We start from the raw sequence: 15,558 nt of genomic DNA on the forward strand, positions 1-15,558 counted from the left end.
TTCCTAATAAAACCTATTAAATGTCCAATTACAGTGATTCAAGTACAGTGATTCAATGCCCTTCAAGACTATACACATGCTTACGATCATACACATTCATGTATCTGTAACCATGGTTGTATCACAGTACTTAAATGTTACTTAAGATTTTATGACAGTAATAACAAGAGGTATACCTTCTCTTCCAAATGAATGGAACAATTAATTTCTATTGATGTAAACTACAAAAAATGAGTTCTCAAGCTAAAGCATAGACTAACTACCCAAACAGCTCCTATGTACTGACTCTTGTATTTGTAAATGTATAGGATATAATCAGATTTCCTGCACAGGTTGGTAAAGTTTATGATGAAAATCAAAATACAACATGAAGCTTGCCATGTCTGGTAAGCTAAGACTGGAATTTGTTAATTTGTTTTGTAACTGCAGATATAGATACAGCTATGATACTACAGAACAGCAATGGTACATAGATTACTGTAATTTGTGGAAAGCTTAAAAAATAAACCAAATGATTTTTAAAAAAGGAAGGAGGACAAGAAAATGTACAATTTTTAATTTCAAAAAAACCTCCCTCTGCCTGTGAGCCAACACTTACTGAAACACAAAATGAGGGTCCAAATCTCAGTTACAATTCCAGACCTTCACATACAGTTAACTTGCCTTGGTGAAAATGTGACCTTTATACAATAGAATTCCAACCCTCGTCCCGTGTCCCTGAGTCTGGAGTAACATAAGAACCCTCGCATGCAACACCTCATTAAACATTCTTACCTTACAATCATCTCTATCAAGGACCATGTGCCTTTCTTACAGATAGGACACTGAAGAAGATCCAAATAATATTTTAACATGGACGGGGACTTCCAAGGAGGATCGTGTTGGAGAACAAGGTACAAAATGTGATGAAGTTTAGTATAAAATATTGCACTGGTATTTCCCTGTAATAAAATGAGAAAATAACATTGGCTCCATACTGGCCAAAGACCCATAATCACTAAGTTTATATATTTTCTTTATTCCTTACAATCGCAAGTGACCAAATTAATCAGTGAAGTAACATGCAATTTAATGCATAACTACAAGCAGAAAAATTCAGACTTTATTTAAAAAAAGGAAGGAAAAAAGGTGAGCCTGCTCTACTGTGATATTCCAGCTGAATGCATCAGTGCTTAGAACAAACTTTTGTCTCAATTGAGCTCTCTATCTGTGGCCTACTAGGTTAAAAAAAAAAAAAGGTCACACAAGTACTGTTTCTAAAAGCAATGAAAAAAATCTGGGCCAATTTTTCCACAATATTTAGAGCACTAAATTTATTTCCACCTTGTAAATGAATAATAATTTTAAACAATCCTTAAGCATTAAATTCTTCCCTTTTTAACACAAACACATTGATGAACACAAAGCGAAGGGTGAATACATCAATAAAAAACACTAAATACAACGTCAGAAGCAAAGATCATAATACTTCTATTTCTTGTTTTAATATTTATAATACTTTAGACTTCATCACTCACCATCACATATTCTAGAAGAGAATGAAGAAGTTGCACAGGAGGTGTAGAGTACTTTTGACCAGAAGCAAGTTCTGTGATTACATCAGGAAATAAATACTCTTCCACTAATCCTTCAAGTTTATACCATGTGCCTCTGCAGAGGTCAGTACTTTTAACCTAGGAATGAGATATCTTTGTAAGAAAAAGAACAGCTTAATAAAAAAAAACCTTACAAGAACTAACAGGAAATGTCTAAGTAAAATGAAAACAAAAAATTGCAAATTAAACCAGAAATATTACTTATTGCCTGATCCAATAAGCTGCTGTCATCTAGAAAGGCATTCACTCTTACTGAACCGGGCTTTCATTGAAATGAAAAAGTAGGTTTCAGAATATGCTTCTCTTCTAAGAAGATCTGAACACATCTACCCTTTTAAAAAACAAATTACAATTTACACACTCAAAAAGTTGTCTATAATTTATTCTGGAAAGGTACGCAAAGGAGTGTTATATTTTCAAAAGTACATATTATATTATATATTTTCAGAGTACATCCCACAGCATATGGCTGGGACAGTTAGATAATTAGTACCACTGAACAGCTAAAAAAAAAAGAGAGAAAAATGTAAAAATCATGAAATACATCATTTAAGAGTATACATTGAAAAACCATAAACCATGTAACTACTTTATCTCCCTAGTTCTCCTATTCCCATATAGCATGTCAGAGAAGTAGCTGATGCTATAGATAGCACAGGTATTGACCCCAGTGGATTTCAAAGCTCTGAAGATCTTCTTAATGGCACAGGGCTTTCTTCCTAGTCTCTGCCACTCATGACAGCAAAACACTTAACTTTGCAAGCTTTCAGAGGACCCAGAAGGATCTAACGGCTTTCATGAAATGCTGTACCTGCCCTGCAATTTCCCTGTTATTGTCTGTACTCTTAGCTTTCCAAACCTGTATTTCCACAGATTAATGACACCAAAGAGCAGCTACTGAAGATCTCAGGTACTATTGCTATTTACATCTTTCCTCCAGTCCAGGTTCAAGCCAAAGCTAAGATGCACAAACCAGCTGCAACCATACTGCTGAAGCAGAACTCTCCTCTGCCTGCTAACTTCTGTTCTGAAATGCAGCTATTTTGTTTGATCACACAGCCTGAGACCCTGGTAAATTCAAAGAAACTGGGATAGGGAGCCACAACTGAGAGCAGCAGAGTCAGGAAGATCACTGATTGCACTGCTGGGAATTAAATAGTTACATAAATTTACTGTTGCTTTAGTCCCTGACAACTTGTAGACTTCATGATCGCTGCCAAAAAACTTGTCTCCTAATGTACATTAGATAAAGCTACTCAAGACATCCTACCAATTGTTTTAAAATTAGTTTAAAATTTCAATTAACACAGACTCTGAGTCCAATTAGTGGGCATGGTGGTGTTGGGTTGATGGTTGGACTTGGTGATCTTAAAGGTCTTTTCTAACCTTAATGATTGTGTGATTCTGTAGTTGTGGTTTTGAGGTCTGCGGAGTACACCGCAATTAGTGAGATAGTTTCCAAAAATGTTTCAGTAATAAACTAAAAACATTAGGAGCTCAGGTCAAACCTGAAAAAACTTCTGAAAGAAATGATAATCATAGTTAAATCAGAGCTAAAGTCTCATGAACAAGCTCCACCTTGGCATTAGATATTAAGTTTCTCTGTAAATGTTTCATTTCTCAGATTCCTAATGCAGGCCATGGTTACATTAACAATAAATAAAGCTGCTCATCTAGACAATTTTCTTTTAATCAAGTCTTTGTGCATCTGGCGTTTGCAACTCACATTTATTTCAATTTCCTCATTCATATAGGCACTATTAAAATCTTCACATTATTCCTTTGGAAATAATGGCTGCATTCATACTTCTGTAATGGTAATTATATACAAACAGCACATGTAAAGAGCAATCATAAACTGTTTAATGGCAGTCAAAGAACAACTTCTCTGTTGCCTGGGTTTAAGATGTATGAAGATGACTCAGTATATTGTGCATGTACAAGCGTGTTACTACTGGCCCTCATCTGGTGATCGTACTAGCATTCGTCTTTTTACATTATGGTTGAAATTTGTAGCTCTTGAAAATTCTGGTACCAGAAGCAACAGCACCATCAATGCATTATTTGGGAAGTACACTGAAACAAAGCTGTTTTGGGAGAATGTGAGGCCTTTTTCAATACATGCAAGATAAAGAGGAACTGTAGAACTGGTTTTCATTTTATATGTAAGGGGTAAGGATGACAGAAAATTAAAGTGACAAACTCTTTTTAGTATCAGGAGACACCTATTGTAGGGCTTTAATATTCAATAAGCTGTAGAGAGCATTGGCTCTTATTCTGTCTGGTGAGGAAGCAGAGGTTTCTTGTGAAGCCCTGCTGGTACAACCATTAAAACTTTGAGCAGAAACAAATGAAAAATGAAGGTCCACAGACAATAAGTTGTGTTTTATATAGCGTTGTGTGGAAGAGATGCTGACAAAAGAGAAATAAATATTTTAGGGAAGGTGATAGATAATAGAACACTTAGCTGAGTTAATCATTCCTAGCAGATACAAACTGAGATCACTGAATAGAGTACATAGTTCTAATGTGTTAATTTAGTTCATAAGTTTTCTTTTACTTACTAGTATTATTGGAAATGTTTATTGGAGCTGTTTCTAAAAGCCATAAATATACTACCTATAAAAGTCCCATATGAGATGCAAAAGCTAGCAATGGATATTCCACAAAGCAATAAAAGACAGTAGCAGGTCATGCATAATGGAAGTATTAGAATTAGGCTTAAGAGTTGCAAACAAAAAATTATATTATTATTAAGAGTACAGAATAACCATTTCAGCTTACATGTGATAAGAAAGCTAAAGTTTTTTTCCCATGAACTCAATAAACTAAACATTAATGTTAAATTTCAATGCACTAACAGAAACGCACACAGCATTTCACTCATTAATGGTAGTGTTGGACGATAACAAAGACATTTTAGTGCTCATGTTTTAAAAATATATTTCTTTTCCTTTCCTTATTGTGTCAACAGAAAGAAATCAAATAAAAAGAGATTTCTCTGAAGCCTGAGAGCTCATTTTATCGGACTGAGACCTCATTTATATATCAAGTGACAATTTATGTAGCACAGCTCATGAAGATACCCAAATCTTCAGCTACAGAGAAATACAGGAAACTAATAGATATTCTTTAAGAGTTTCCCATTTTAAGTATTAAATAACACAAGTTACTATATAAATTACAGTTGCTCATAGCTACTCTATAAAATGCTTTTTAAGTTGTAAAAGGTAATGTTTCAACATAATTTAAAGATTTATTCTTAGTATTATAGATAGAAAAGGGAAAATTTTCTAAGTATTTATTTACTTCAGATAAAACAAAGACTTGATAAAACCTGTTGTTGACCTGTACCTGATTTATGGCATGTATTTGGCTTAATGGGAAGAAACTCAAGAAATTAACTAAATAATTAAAAAAAAAAAAAAAGAAACTAAGTCAAAGTGATTATGAAAAGGGACTGGAAAACATCATGTATTGTACTTGCAATCTGTACTTCAGTACACTCCGACACCCACATGATGATGTTTAAGGCTTATGCTGTAAGAAAACTACTGTTTCTTTCTGGAGTGAGACAACCTGCAGCTGAAGTCTGTCCCTACCAGCAAAAACAGGCGAGCACTGAAAGAGTTACATATACTTTCTCTTTATCACTACCGCATAAATACAGTGCTTGAATAATTTAAGATGCTATAAATCACGTTAGGGCATCTTTGCTTCTTTTCTTCTAACATTAACTAGTAAAGTTCTCTTAACCAGCGTGATTAAAGAGTTTCTTTGTAATCAAGGGGACAATACTGAAGGCATTGTAAGAACAAAGAAAATTCAACAATATTCCAATGACGCTCTTTCACTCTCAATAATTTCATTAGTGTTTTGGATAACATAAATATTTTTAAATGTTTCTTTGATAGATAATTTCACTAGGAAACTATGTTTCCCTAGCTTCATGATAAAATTCCATACATGCAACATGCCCTCTTTGTGAGAACTCTTACCTCTGGATTGCACTTATTCAGCTGCGCTTTTTGAGCAAACCTGTGCTTAACAGCCTGAAAAACAGGATAAAGTCAACTGGCACACCGGATACCAATAAATATATTCAATAAATACTGTATAAAATGGCCACAATGGCAACTTTTGTAAAACACAGTTCAAGCAAAACATTCAACACAGCATCTATTTAGACATATCTTTTTAATATTTAGATGGCAAAATTATGAAATAGAGGAATCATGACCTAAAAGGAAAATAATCCAGGCAATTCTTCTCCCCATTTTTCCTATTGTTCTCCCATTTTTATTTATGTGGTTGCTATGTAAGAACAGTTTTACTAGATTTGGTCTACTTAATCACGTTAAAAAATATGAAGTGTGTTCAGTTTTTCTATGGCAAAATAAGAGCTTTGGATTCCTCTTGCAAGTTACCTATAATGTGAAATGGCGGTATGTGCAAAAATGTACTACAATTATTGCTATATTTAGTTATGGCCTAGTGTTACAATCTTACTCATACATGTTACCATAAAAGTCTTTTAGGAGCAATTGTCTTCATGATTATGATTAATCCACTTGCACATAACTACATAATAGTTTGAGGGAAAGATAATCTGGTAAGTGCATTTCTCATGTGTAATACACATGAAAAGGCAAAGACACATTTATTTTTTAAAGGTCTGGAGGGTACAGTCTTGATAAAATGTCACTGACAAAAAATTTACCATTTGAAGGTACATAGATTAAAGCAGCATGAGTCTTCTATTCGTTAATCTTGTGTTTAAACATTGCACACACTGAGAACTTAAAAATTCTATTTCTTTTGCTACTAAGAACTTATATTAATATACGTAGGGGACTTGATTTTACAGTTACAAAGTCATACAGTCCTTTATCCCTGTGTTTTTGCCCCATCCCAGGTCAGGTTGGACAGGGCTCTGAGCCACCTGATCGAGTTGCAGATGTCCCCACTCATGGCAGGGGGTTGGACTAGATGGCCTCTGAAGGTCCCTTCCAACCCAAACTGCTCTATGATTCTATGATTGATGAAAGCAAGCTCTTATACAAAAATACTTACACACCATAATCTGCATGACCGTAACTTACAGACATAATATATCCTAAGTAATTAATTTTTTTCTAGATACAGTTTTTTTTAATTAGTAAGGTAGCACATTTATCAACATTGGATATGTGACAACATTAAAACAAGAGAGTGCATTTAGCTCTATTTTTTACTTGTAATAAAGAACATTGATACGAATCAACAAAATACTTGCTCTCAGATATGGTTAGTTTTAAATATGCGTTAGTGTAATTCAGCTAAGTAACAGGAAAGTCACAGCAAGACTGTAATCCAATGACATTTTGTTGAACAATATTAGCTACTACTTATCTCATATACTACACCAAGACTTCAAGTAGTCCACAATGTCTTCCACACACCCTTGCCTACCAATTATCGCTACTAAATTGGATTTTAAGTAATGGTAGATGTAGTAAATATGGGACTACTAAACATTGCAGGTTAAAAGGTATTATTACTATTCCAAAAAATGTTAAAAAACCTACTTTGTTAGTTCAGTAGTATAATGAAAGATAAATTTAATTATATAAATTTTACATGTTAGGCTAAGAAAGCATTATCTGATTGTTACTTACCGCAGCAAAATACATATGTTTTATAACAGCATTTCTCATTTCAGCAAGCAGCATGTCAGACATGATTTGGTCTGTTTCTTGTGCAGCCAGGTTCATTTGGATATCGTCAGTATTTTGTATTTCATTCTGTGCAGAACAAAAAAAAACCCCCACAACCATTTTTTTTTTGTTTCAAAGGTAATGCCCTAAACCAGCTTTTATCTGCTAAGTCTTTCTACATATTCTACTGTAAACCCTTGTATGCATAGGGTCTACATTCAAGGGTCTACATTATGTGCCAGAAAAACAGCTGGTAGTTTGGAAACAAACCACTAATGGTGTAGGAAGCTATAGCACAGAAATTATCAATGTAAGCTTCCTCATAATTATTCTCCTAACTGACTTTAACTCCAACCCAATCCCTGCGGCTGAAACAAGAGCTGTGTTTCCATAATGGAGTCTGTCTTTGGACTTCTCAAAAACTAAAACCAAACCCTGCACCTTTTCAATTAGTCAAAAATGTAATATGGATTTTTAAAAGACATTTTTTAAACAATTTAACTATGACCATGAATTCATTTTATAAAGGCCACTACAATGAAATCTTTTCAGTTCTTGCCTATAAGCCTGAACTAAACTATTTATTTAAAAAGTTAAAAGTTCTTCTTTTTTTTAGTAATTTATTCTCTAAATCCACGTTTCCAGCTATTTCTTCAGCACAGGGAATGAAAGAAGTATTTCTCAAACTGGTTTCTAGCTCACAAAGCCACAAGATAGTTTTTGTTAGTAAAAAATAACTACAAAAATATTTTAAAGTTATTTCAGGATAGGAGAATAATACATTTCAGTAAGAGTTTCAATGCATGCTTGTCATCAAAGATACACAACTTAACAATAAACCACCATCTTTGTTTTAGGCAACTACATGTATAACTACAAAATCAGCCTCCTCTGCAGTGTGATGAGTTAAGAATGTAGATAGAGGTGAAGTGTCCCCCTTGGTCACAGTACTGACTGCCATTTTTTATTGGGAGCAGATGTAGAAGGCTTAACGTAGCTTGCCTTCTCATTCAAACACATAAATCTGATGGGTGATCAAGTATGGGAAATAGCAGGCAAAAAAACACACTAGTGCATGCAATCATAACATGCAAGCCATGAACAGTTTATATGTTAAAGTTTTAACGATCAAGTTTCAAACACTGCACGTGATTCATCCTGCTTTCAGATTTTCCCTTAAATATATAATTCAAACCACAAGTATTTGGCATATGCATAACTATATTTATAAACAAATACTGTGTTTGTCGCACATTAGAGAAGATAGTTAAGTACTTTAGGTAACTTAAAAAGAGATTTAAATATTTTTTGATGAGCCAGAGATAACTGAACTCTGATGCATTAACAGTCTTTACTTCTTGTGGTACTTTCTAGACATTATTTTCAACATGCTTATAAAGAGACTTATATTCAAACAATTTACAGTACCATCTTGGAAAATTTTATGAATTCCAGCATGCATCCAACAAAGCATTTGAAGTCTCTGTTTAAGTACGAGACTAGCTTCCTAAAATCATGCGTTTGACACTTTGTAGGTTCAAATCGTTAATGACAATCCCACAGAGTATATTAACACTAGTTATGAGGTTGAGATTATAAGAAGGGATATTGAAATATAAAGAAGCAGCAAAGACATGGTTAAAAAAAAAACACAGGAGAATAATCTGAACATCAGATTTCCACTGAAAAAATGAATATAATACTGTTTTGCTGAATTCAGCATCTGGACATACATGTGGGCATTTGGGGGAGGAAGGGTGGTATTTATTTTTGCTAGAAGTAGCAGTGAAATAGCAGGACTACAAATTTACAAAGTTGGAACATTCTAATGAATTATATGCCAAGTACTTCTAGAAGGGAGAAAAAAACGCATGTCCATAACATTCTTTGATAAAGCCTAACACATTGGACAAGTGTTGTGATTTGATTGCCTGTTTTATTCTTTTCCTTTTAAAAGACTAGGAGTCTTGGCAGTCTTCCGAGTTCTTTAGATGCATTTAAATAGAAAGCTAATACTCTCTTGGCCTCTGAGGTGAGTTACTTTAATGAAATCTAAGAAAAAAAGATACGTGCAAGTTAATGGACTGGTTAAGATGGAAGCCTGTTATCACACCTGGGAGGAATTCAGGATGTATAGAAAGAAACACTTTATTCTTACAGAGATCAATAAAAGGTGAGGTAGCCATAAAAACTTGACACTTGTTCCTCTATTAAATGTAAATGTCTATCTTGGCTGAAAGGTGTAATAAAGAACAGTTTCCCTGAATGAGTTTCATTAAGACAGTAAGCACTAGACTGTGATCCCATGTTGATGCATGTTTTATTCAGGGTGTAAACATTAAGACCTTTCAACCTTCCTCTCACCCTTTTGTAACAGCTTTACTGCTCATTAAAACAGGAGGAGCGAAGTATATGCTTTGATCTGAAGGATCCAAAGGATTTTCAAATGAAGAAGGTTAGTCCTAATAACAAATGGAGTTCTACCTCCTACTTGCTTGCAAAGGCAGTATTTTCAATTAGCAGTTGACTAAAATCATCCCACAGTCTGAGGAACTACCACAGTAAAAGAATCTTCTGAGTCCTTTGGGTAGTTCCAGGTCAAAATGCATCCCAGTCAATTGTGAATAGCGCATCTGGTAAGCAAACAACTATGAATCATGAAGCATCTCTCTCTCTTAAGAAATAGCAAGAAAAAAAATCTAGTTCTAGTGAATTCTGCACATACAAGAAAATTCACTGAACAGTGAACATGTCCCCTCATAGTTCAGATGGAAAGATGAAAGAGAAACAAGCTGCTTTTCTTGCTCTGCCTTATCTTTTGCATCACTGTAAATTTAACTCCTGATCCAATTTTGGAGCTGAATGGTAGACCTAACATCTGGAACCATTTGATGTTGCACTGGATGCCTCAATTGGCTTAGCCATTCCAACAAAAAAACCTCTCTCTCTGGAGTGATGACTTTTAGCATGGCTTCTCTCTTCAAATAAGGTCCAACCAGGTCCTCAAGTCGTAGAGGATCTGATGATATACTGTCTCATGTTCAAGTTTAGTTAACAGAACAAATGTATTACAGGGACTTTGAAGAATCCTCTTCTACCAACCAAGAAATGCAGAGCCTGCATTCTCAAGAATTTCACACTGACATGGAAAGAGACAAAGTTGAATCTAGTCTTTGCCCATGTGAGCATCATGTGATTTGAGTTCTAAGGACCCTGCCATTTCCTGAAATGCAGACATGCTTATCTATTCTTATATAGTTGCTGTTGCTTATAGAATCCTTTAGTTTAAATTAATTTTATTTATTTTTGCCTATAAGTATGAAATGATTTTTCTATAGTAACAGAGACTTAAAGGTATGCTCAGATAGCAGTTCATACAACTACTTTAGGAAATTATAATTCTTGCAGTATCAGGCTCAATGTATTGATTGAAAAGGGAATATAGGTAACTAGCTTACATTAGATTCCTAGAACAGAAGTAGTCTGAGTGAATTTCCTCTACCAAGTATACAGTCCCCTGCAAAAATTCACACTGCAATCACCAGTTCTTCCCATCCATGAAGGTCAGCTAGCAAACTGATTTTGAGTGAAGAATCTGAACTTTAACAAAATAATCTACAGACTATTTTACCATAGTCTATCCATAATGATGAAAATAAGTAGGATAACTGAGGTCAGTTGACAAATGAAGTATCTATATTGATCCTGAAGCATGAAGATACCATTACAATACAGCTTAATGGTGCATACCAAACCCAGTAAAAATATATATATTCACATACATAGGTAGACAGATACATACACACATTTGAAATCCTTACCAAATAAAGAAACATAAATGAAAATATTTTTTCCTTGGTATTTTGTGAATAACTGTTTAGTTGATGGTCACCAACACCGGAAATTCCTCCTGAAGTCTAATTAATTTTTCCAGTAATAGGAGAACAAAGCAGGAGCCAAGGAAGACCATGAAGAGGAAGAAGAAATAATGTATGCTTCCTTGGTGTTATTTCTGCTAGTCTGAAACAAAACACTGCTTTTGGAATGACAGCTGAAGTCAGAACGGATCTCTAGAAGACATCTGGTCCAAAACCCCAGCCCAAGGAGGGCAACCTACAGCCAGCTGCCTAGGACCATGCCTGGATGGCTTTTGAGTACCTCCAGCAATGGAGACTCCACAGCTTCTTTGGGCAACCTGTTCCAGTGCTCCATCACCCTCACAGTAAAATGAAAAGTGTTCCCTGACTTTTAGACAGAATCTCCTGTGCTTTAGTTTGTGCCCATAGCCTGTTGTCCTGTCACAGGGCAGCACTGAAAACAGCCTGGCTCTGTCTTTTTTGCACCCTCCCCTTCAGGTATTTATATACATTCCCTTCTCCTGGATAAACAGTCCCAGAATCAGAAAGTTGTATTACTTTTAATCAAATCACCAAATATTCAGGCTGACCATATTCCCCTCTATTATTAATGCCGCATTACTTATAGTCATCAGTAAACCTGACATAAATTGCTAACAATGACAATGAAAAACTAATTTTAGACATGTTTTTCAATTTACTTACCTCAAAAAGGTAATCTCCTAGATATTCCAAAGGGTGGTATCGAGCTTCAGAGAGACATTTTTGGTTTTGCATTTGAAAAATTTTATTATTGATGAAAATATGAGTTACACTGTGCTCTGCGTTTCGAGATGAACATATGGTTGCCTTTCCAGCTTGAAGAACTCTAAATAAACATATTTGGAAAGATGTGTTTACTGCATTATATTAATACTGTCTAAAGCTACACTACCATTCACACACTACACGCATGCAAGTGCAAGAGAATAAGGGTTGTAGATGTATGACACTGCCCAAATTTCATTCGGAGGATAAAAGGGTGCTTAATAGCCTTCAGAAAAGGGAAGAACCCACTTAAGACATCCTTCTCTTCACAGTGTAACACTATTAATTAAAATTAATATACATCCCCTACATATCTGGTAGAAAGCTTTACCTGTGCACTTTTTCAAAGATAAAATTTGGTGACAGCAGCTATCATTTATTGCATTATGTCCTGCACAACAATAATGGTCTTTCAATTAAGTTTTACAATAAATTAAGTGGTTTACCAAAAATGGAACACTGCTTTTCTGAACTGTAACATTGTATTTTCGTAACACAAATACAATTGTTGACTTCATTTTGGAGTAATATACAGCATTGGGTGCTATCCAATATTATACACAGAAAACAGATTTGTTTGCCTTTGGGACACGGTTACATGCAAGAGTTTTCCAAAGGGCAATTTCCCGAGTTGTACTGTTACAACTATTCCTATCTTTTAGAAAAGATGCCAGGTAAAAAAAAAAATGGTGGAAGAAATAAGGTCTCTTGACATGCTGGATATATGTTTTAGTTTTCATATTCCAGGTATTTAAAAAGGATGCTGGTCTCACACACTTACCCATCCAACAGCTAGGCACTAAGGTCAGGAAAAGCATAGAAGGCGGGGAAAAAAGGCAGAGTGCTGTAAGTACTAAAGAAAAATCAACCTTTCCCCAAAGCTACAGTGGCCTTTATACTGAAGTACTTGCTGTGGACAAAAAATATTGACCTTTCAGTGTTTACTGACTGAGTAAAAGGATCCCCATGTTGGTGTATGGGAAACAGCCTGGAAAAACATTCCTTCCACAAAACTGCCTGTTCATCTGTCTTGCTGATGTAGTTTCTGTTAAAGGTTACGTCTATTACAAAGGAGAGTTGTGCAAGACAGCATTTCAATAGTGTTATGATTAAGATCTACATAAGCATTTTTTACAGAAAAAGAAACAGCTTTTTTCACAAATGCAGCAGAACAAGTGCATCTTTCTGCAAGACAGCACATACTAAACTCTGGCCACTCAGCCAAAAACCAGCATACTTAGAATGCCTTCAGTTGGCAACATCAGAAGATGGTAACTTCAGCTACACCTCACTTTGTCTTTATGAAGTGCAGACAGGCATTCTGTGCTGGAACATGCAGCCCTGTACCATGATCAACCAGACAAACTGCATTTCCCTGTTTGCCTGTGCATCCGTGGCATGCCCAGCCCTCAGAAGTACTCCTAACTAACTGGGGTTTCAATAGAGAAGGAGAGCAGGAGAGCATCGGCTCCTGCAATGAACATAAAGCTCTAAAACTGTGTCAGGGATGTTTGCTTTTACTGTACCAGAAGGAAATGTCACTTAATATGCTCCGTTTGCAATTCAATGTAGTATTTAAACCACAGAATCCAAATGTGTAGGAAGAATATGGGGAGAAAAAAATAAAAATCAAACACAGAATTCTTGCACTTCAGTTGTTTTCCTTTTCTCTGCTTTTCACTTACACTTCTGTCCTTTCCCTTCTAAACTATCTGTATTTCCATCATATCAGAAACATCCGCTGCAGTACAAATTAGGTCTTCAGAGCTACAAGAAGCAGTTGCATATATGTGACACAAGAACTGATCAGGTCAGTCACAGTGTGTCCCAGATCCATAAGACACAGTTCACAGCTGGCTCAGGGCACCCACCCAAGTGAAATAATGTATCCTGTTCCAGCTACCATTTGAATGTAACATCCACACAAAATAAACAACTACTCACAAAAAATGTAAACCTATGTATCTTGCTTCATGAAGAAAGTTTGTGTAAGCAGTTTACTTAAGATGCAAACATATAAGAATGCATGTTATTTTTGACACTATACTGAACAAAAGCAAGGAAAGCAGTAACGTTAAAGATTTAAAGTCATTTTATTACAAAAAGTAAGTAAGTATATTAATAAAAACAATTCAGAGTTTGAAGAGCTGGAGGTTGTTATGGAACAAATTAAGTGGGCTAGAAGAACAAAAATGTGTTCAACCACACAGTAAGTGTTCCATCGTTCATTATTTAAGCTTTACAACATACCCTCCTACCTTCTAATAGACGCCATTCGTTTATCACCTTCCTCAACAAAGAAGACAACTTTCCATCTGTGGAAGGCCCCTGGAGCACTAGAGCGTGTCAATTCTTCGCGCCATCTTTTAGGTGCAGATTGCATTTGAGGTGAATAATGGGTGTCTCTTTCAATTTCACGTCCCCATTCGTACGTTTTTTCATCAAGCCATCTGCCACTTTCGGCACTATTAATTATGTACTCCTTAGTTAGTATCCACTTTCCTAAAAAGCAAGTGAACTGTCAACCACAAAAGATTTTTTGTGCAGACAAATGGCAATGAACTGAAGATCTAATGTAAAATTAACTTCAACCTTTCTTGTGCAAATAAAAGCTGGAATTGTAAATACCATTTCTTCTTCCTACTACGAAAGTTCTCCTCTTCACACTTGAAAATCAGAAATCTCACAATGCCACTGAAAATGGTTGTTTTGTTTTCTTTTTAATGATGAAGTGCCTTTTTACCCTTCCTAGATAAAATACTCATCTATCTCCTCAAAAATCTGCAAATGGAATTTTTCAGCTTCCCAGATTTTGTTCTTAGGACTTCACAGAACCTTGCTTAACCCTTTATTTTTAATATAATTTGACAGTTTTACAAATGTACTAAAACACAGTAAATTGAAGAAATATTTTATCACCAATGACTAAAAAGAGGAATGAAGGTTTTAGCATGTAAGCTGTTTCTTTTATATATTCTTAATATTACTTGCACTGCAAGTGTAGTGAATACCAGTATTAGGGGGATACAGTTTTAGACTTTTGTCTTTCCCCTTTCTTCTTTTCACATCCTTTTCTCTCATCCCTTGGCTCCACCTCCTCCGCCTCTCCTCTTTCATATTCCGCGTGTATGCTTTTGATACTGTATGTAATGATCTTCCTCTTTTTCTCTGTCTCTCTCTCTTCGTACAGGTTCAGGTCAAGAGCTGTGGTTAGTACCCTGCTCCTGTATTGAAACACTACCTACAGAAGATACTGTAAAGAGAAATTGACTTGAATTGTGTGAACCTAATTGGTTTCACAGAACAGCAGGGTTGACTGGCAAAACGTCTCAGTGCAGGAGCACAGATGGTACTTCTACATAACCTAGCATAGGTACCAGTAGACTTACAACTGGAAAAGATGCACAACCTGTATGTTAAAATCACTTCCATTTCAAAGTTTCCACCTCAAAACTTCTGTCAGCTAGGAAGTCCATGAAGACTGGCATCCTCATTTGTATATCTGTTCACCTCTGGGGAGTTCTAAATAGGTTTAAACATGATCTTTTACGCTTACTTGAGAAAAACTGCAGTAGGAATGAACATACTCTCACTCTCAAGGGA

The 15,558-nt window shown here is 35.4% G+C and overlaps 1 protein-coding gene across 1 annotated transcript in view; it reads right to left on the reverse strand.

Moving 5' to 3' along the window:
- ANKRD32 (ankyrin repeat domain 32) overlaps positions 1-15,558 on the reverse strand; it is a 36,783-nt gene that overhangs the window by 18,966 nt on the left and 2,259 nt on the right. The window contains exons 3-8 of the mRNA XM_010288233.1: positions 14,214-14,457; positions 11,854-12,016; positions 7,253-7,378; positions 5,594-5,647; positions 1,506-1,673; positions 775-941 (exon numbers count right to left, since the gene is read on the reverse strand). Coding sequence (XP_010286535.1) covers positions 775-941; positions 1,506-1,673; positions 5,594-5,647; positions 7,253-7,378; positions 11,854-12,016; positions 14,214-14,457 — 922 coding nt within the window. The remainder of the gene's footprint in view (positions 1-774; positions 942-1,505; positions 1,674-5,593; positions 5,648-7,252; positions 7,379-11,853; positions 12,017-14,213; positions 14,458-15,558) is intronic.

The sequence above is a fragment of the Phaethon lepturus genome, unplaced genomic scaffold (assembly GCF_000687285.1).
Source record: "Phaethon lepturus isolate BGI_N335 unplaced genomic scaffold, ASM68728v1 scaffold22915, whole genome shotgun sequence".
Lineage (NCBI taxonomy): Eukaryota > Metazoa > Chordata > Aves > Phaethontiformes > Phaethontidae > Phaethon > Phaethon lepturus.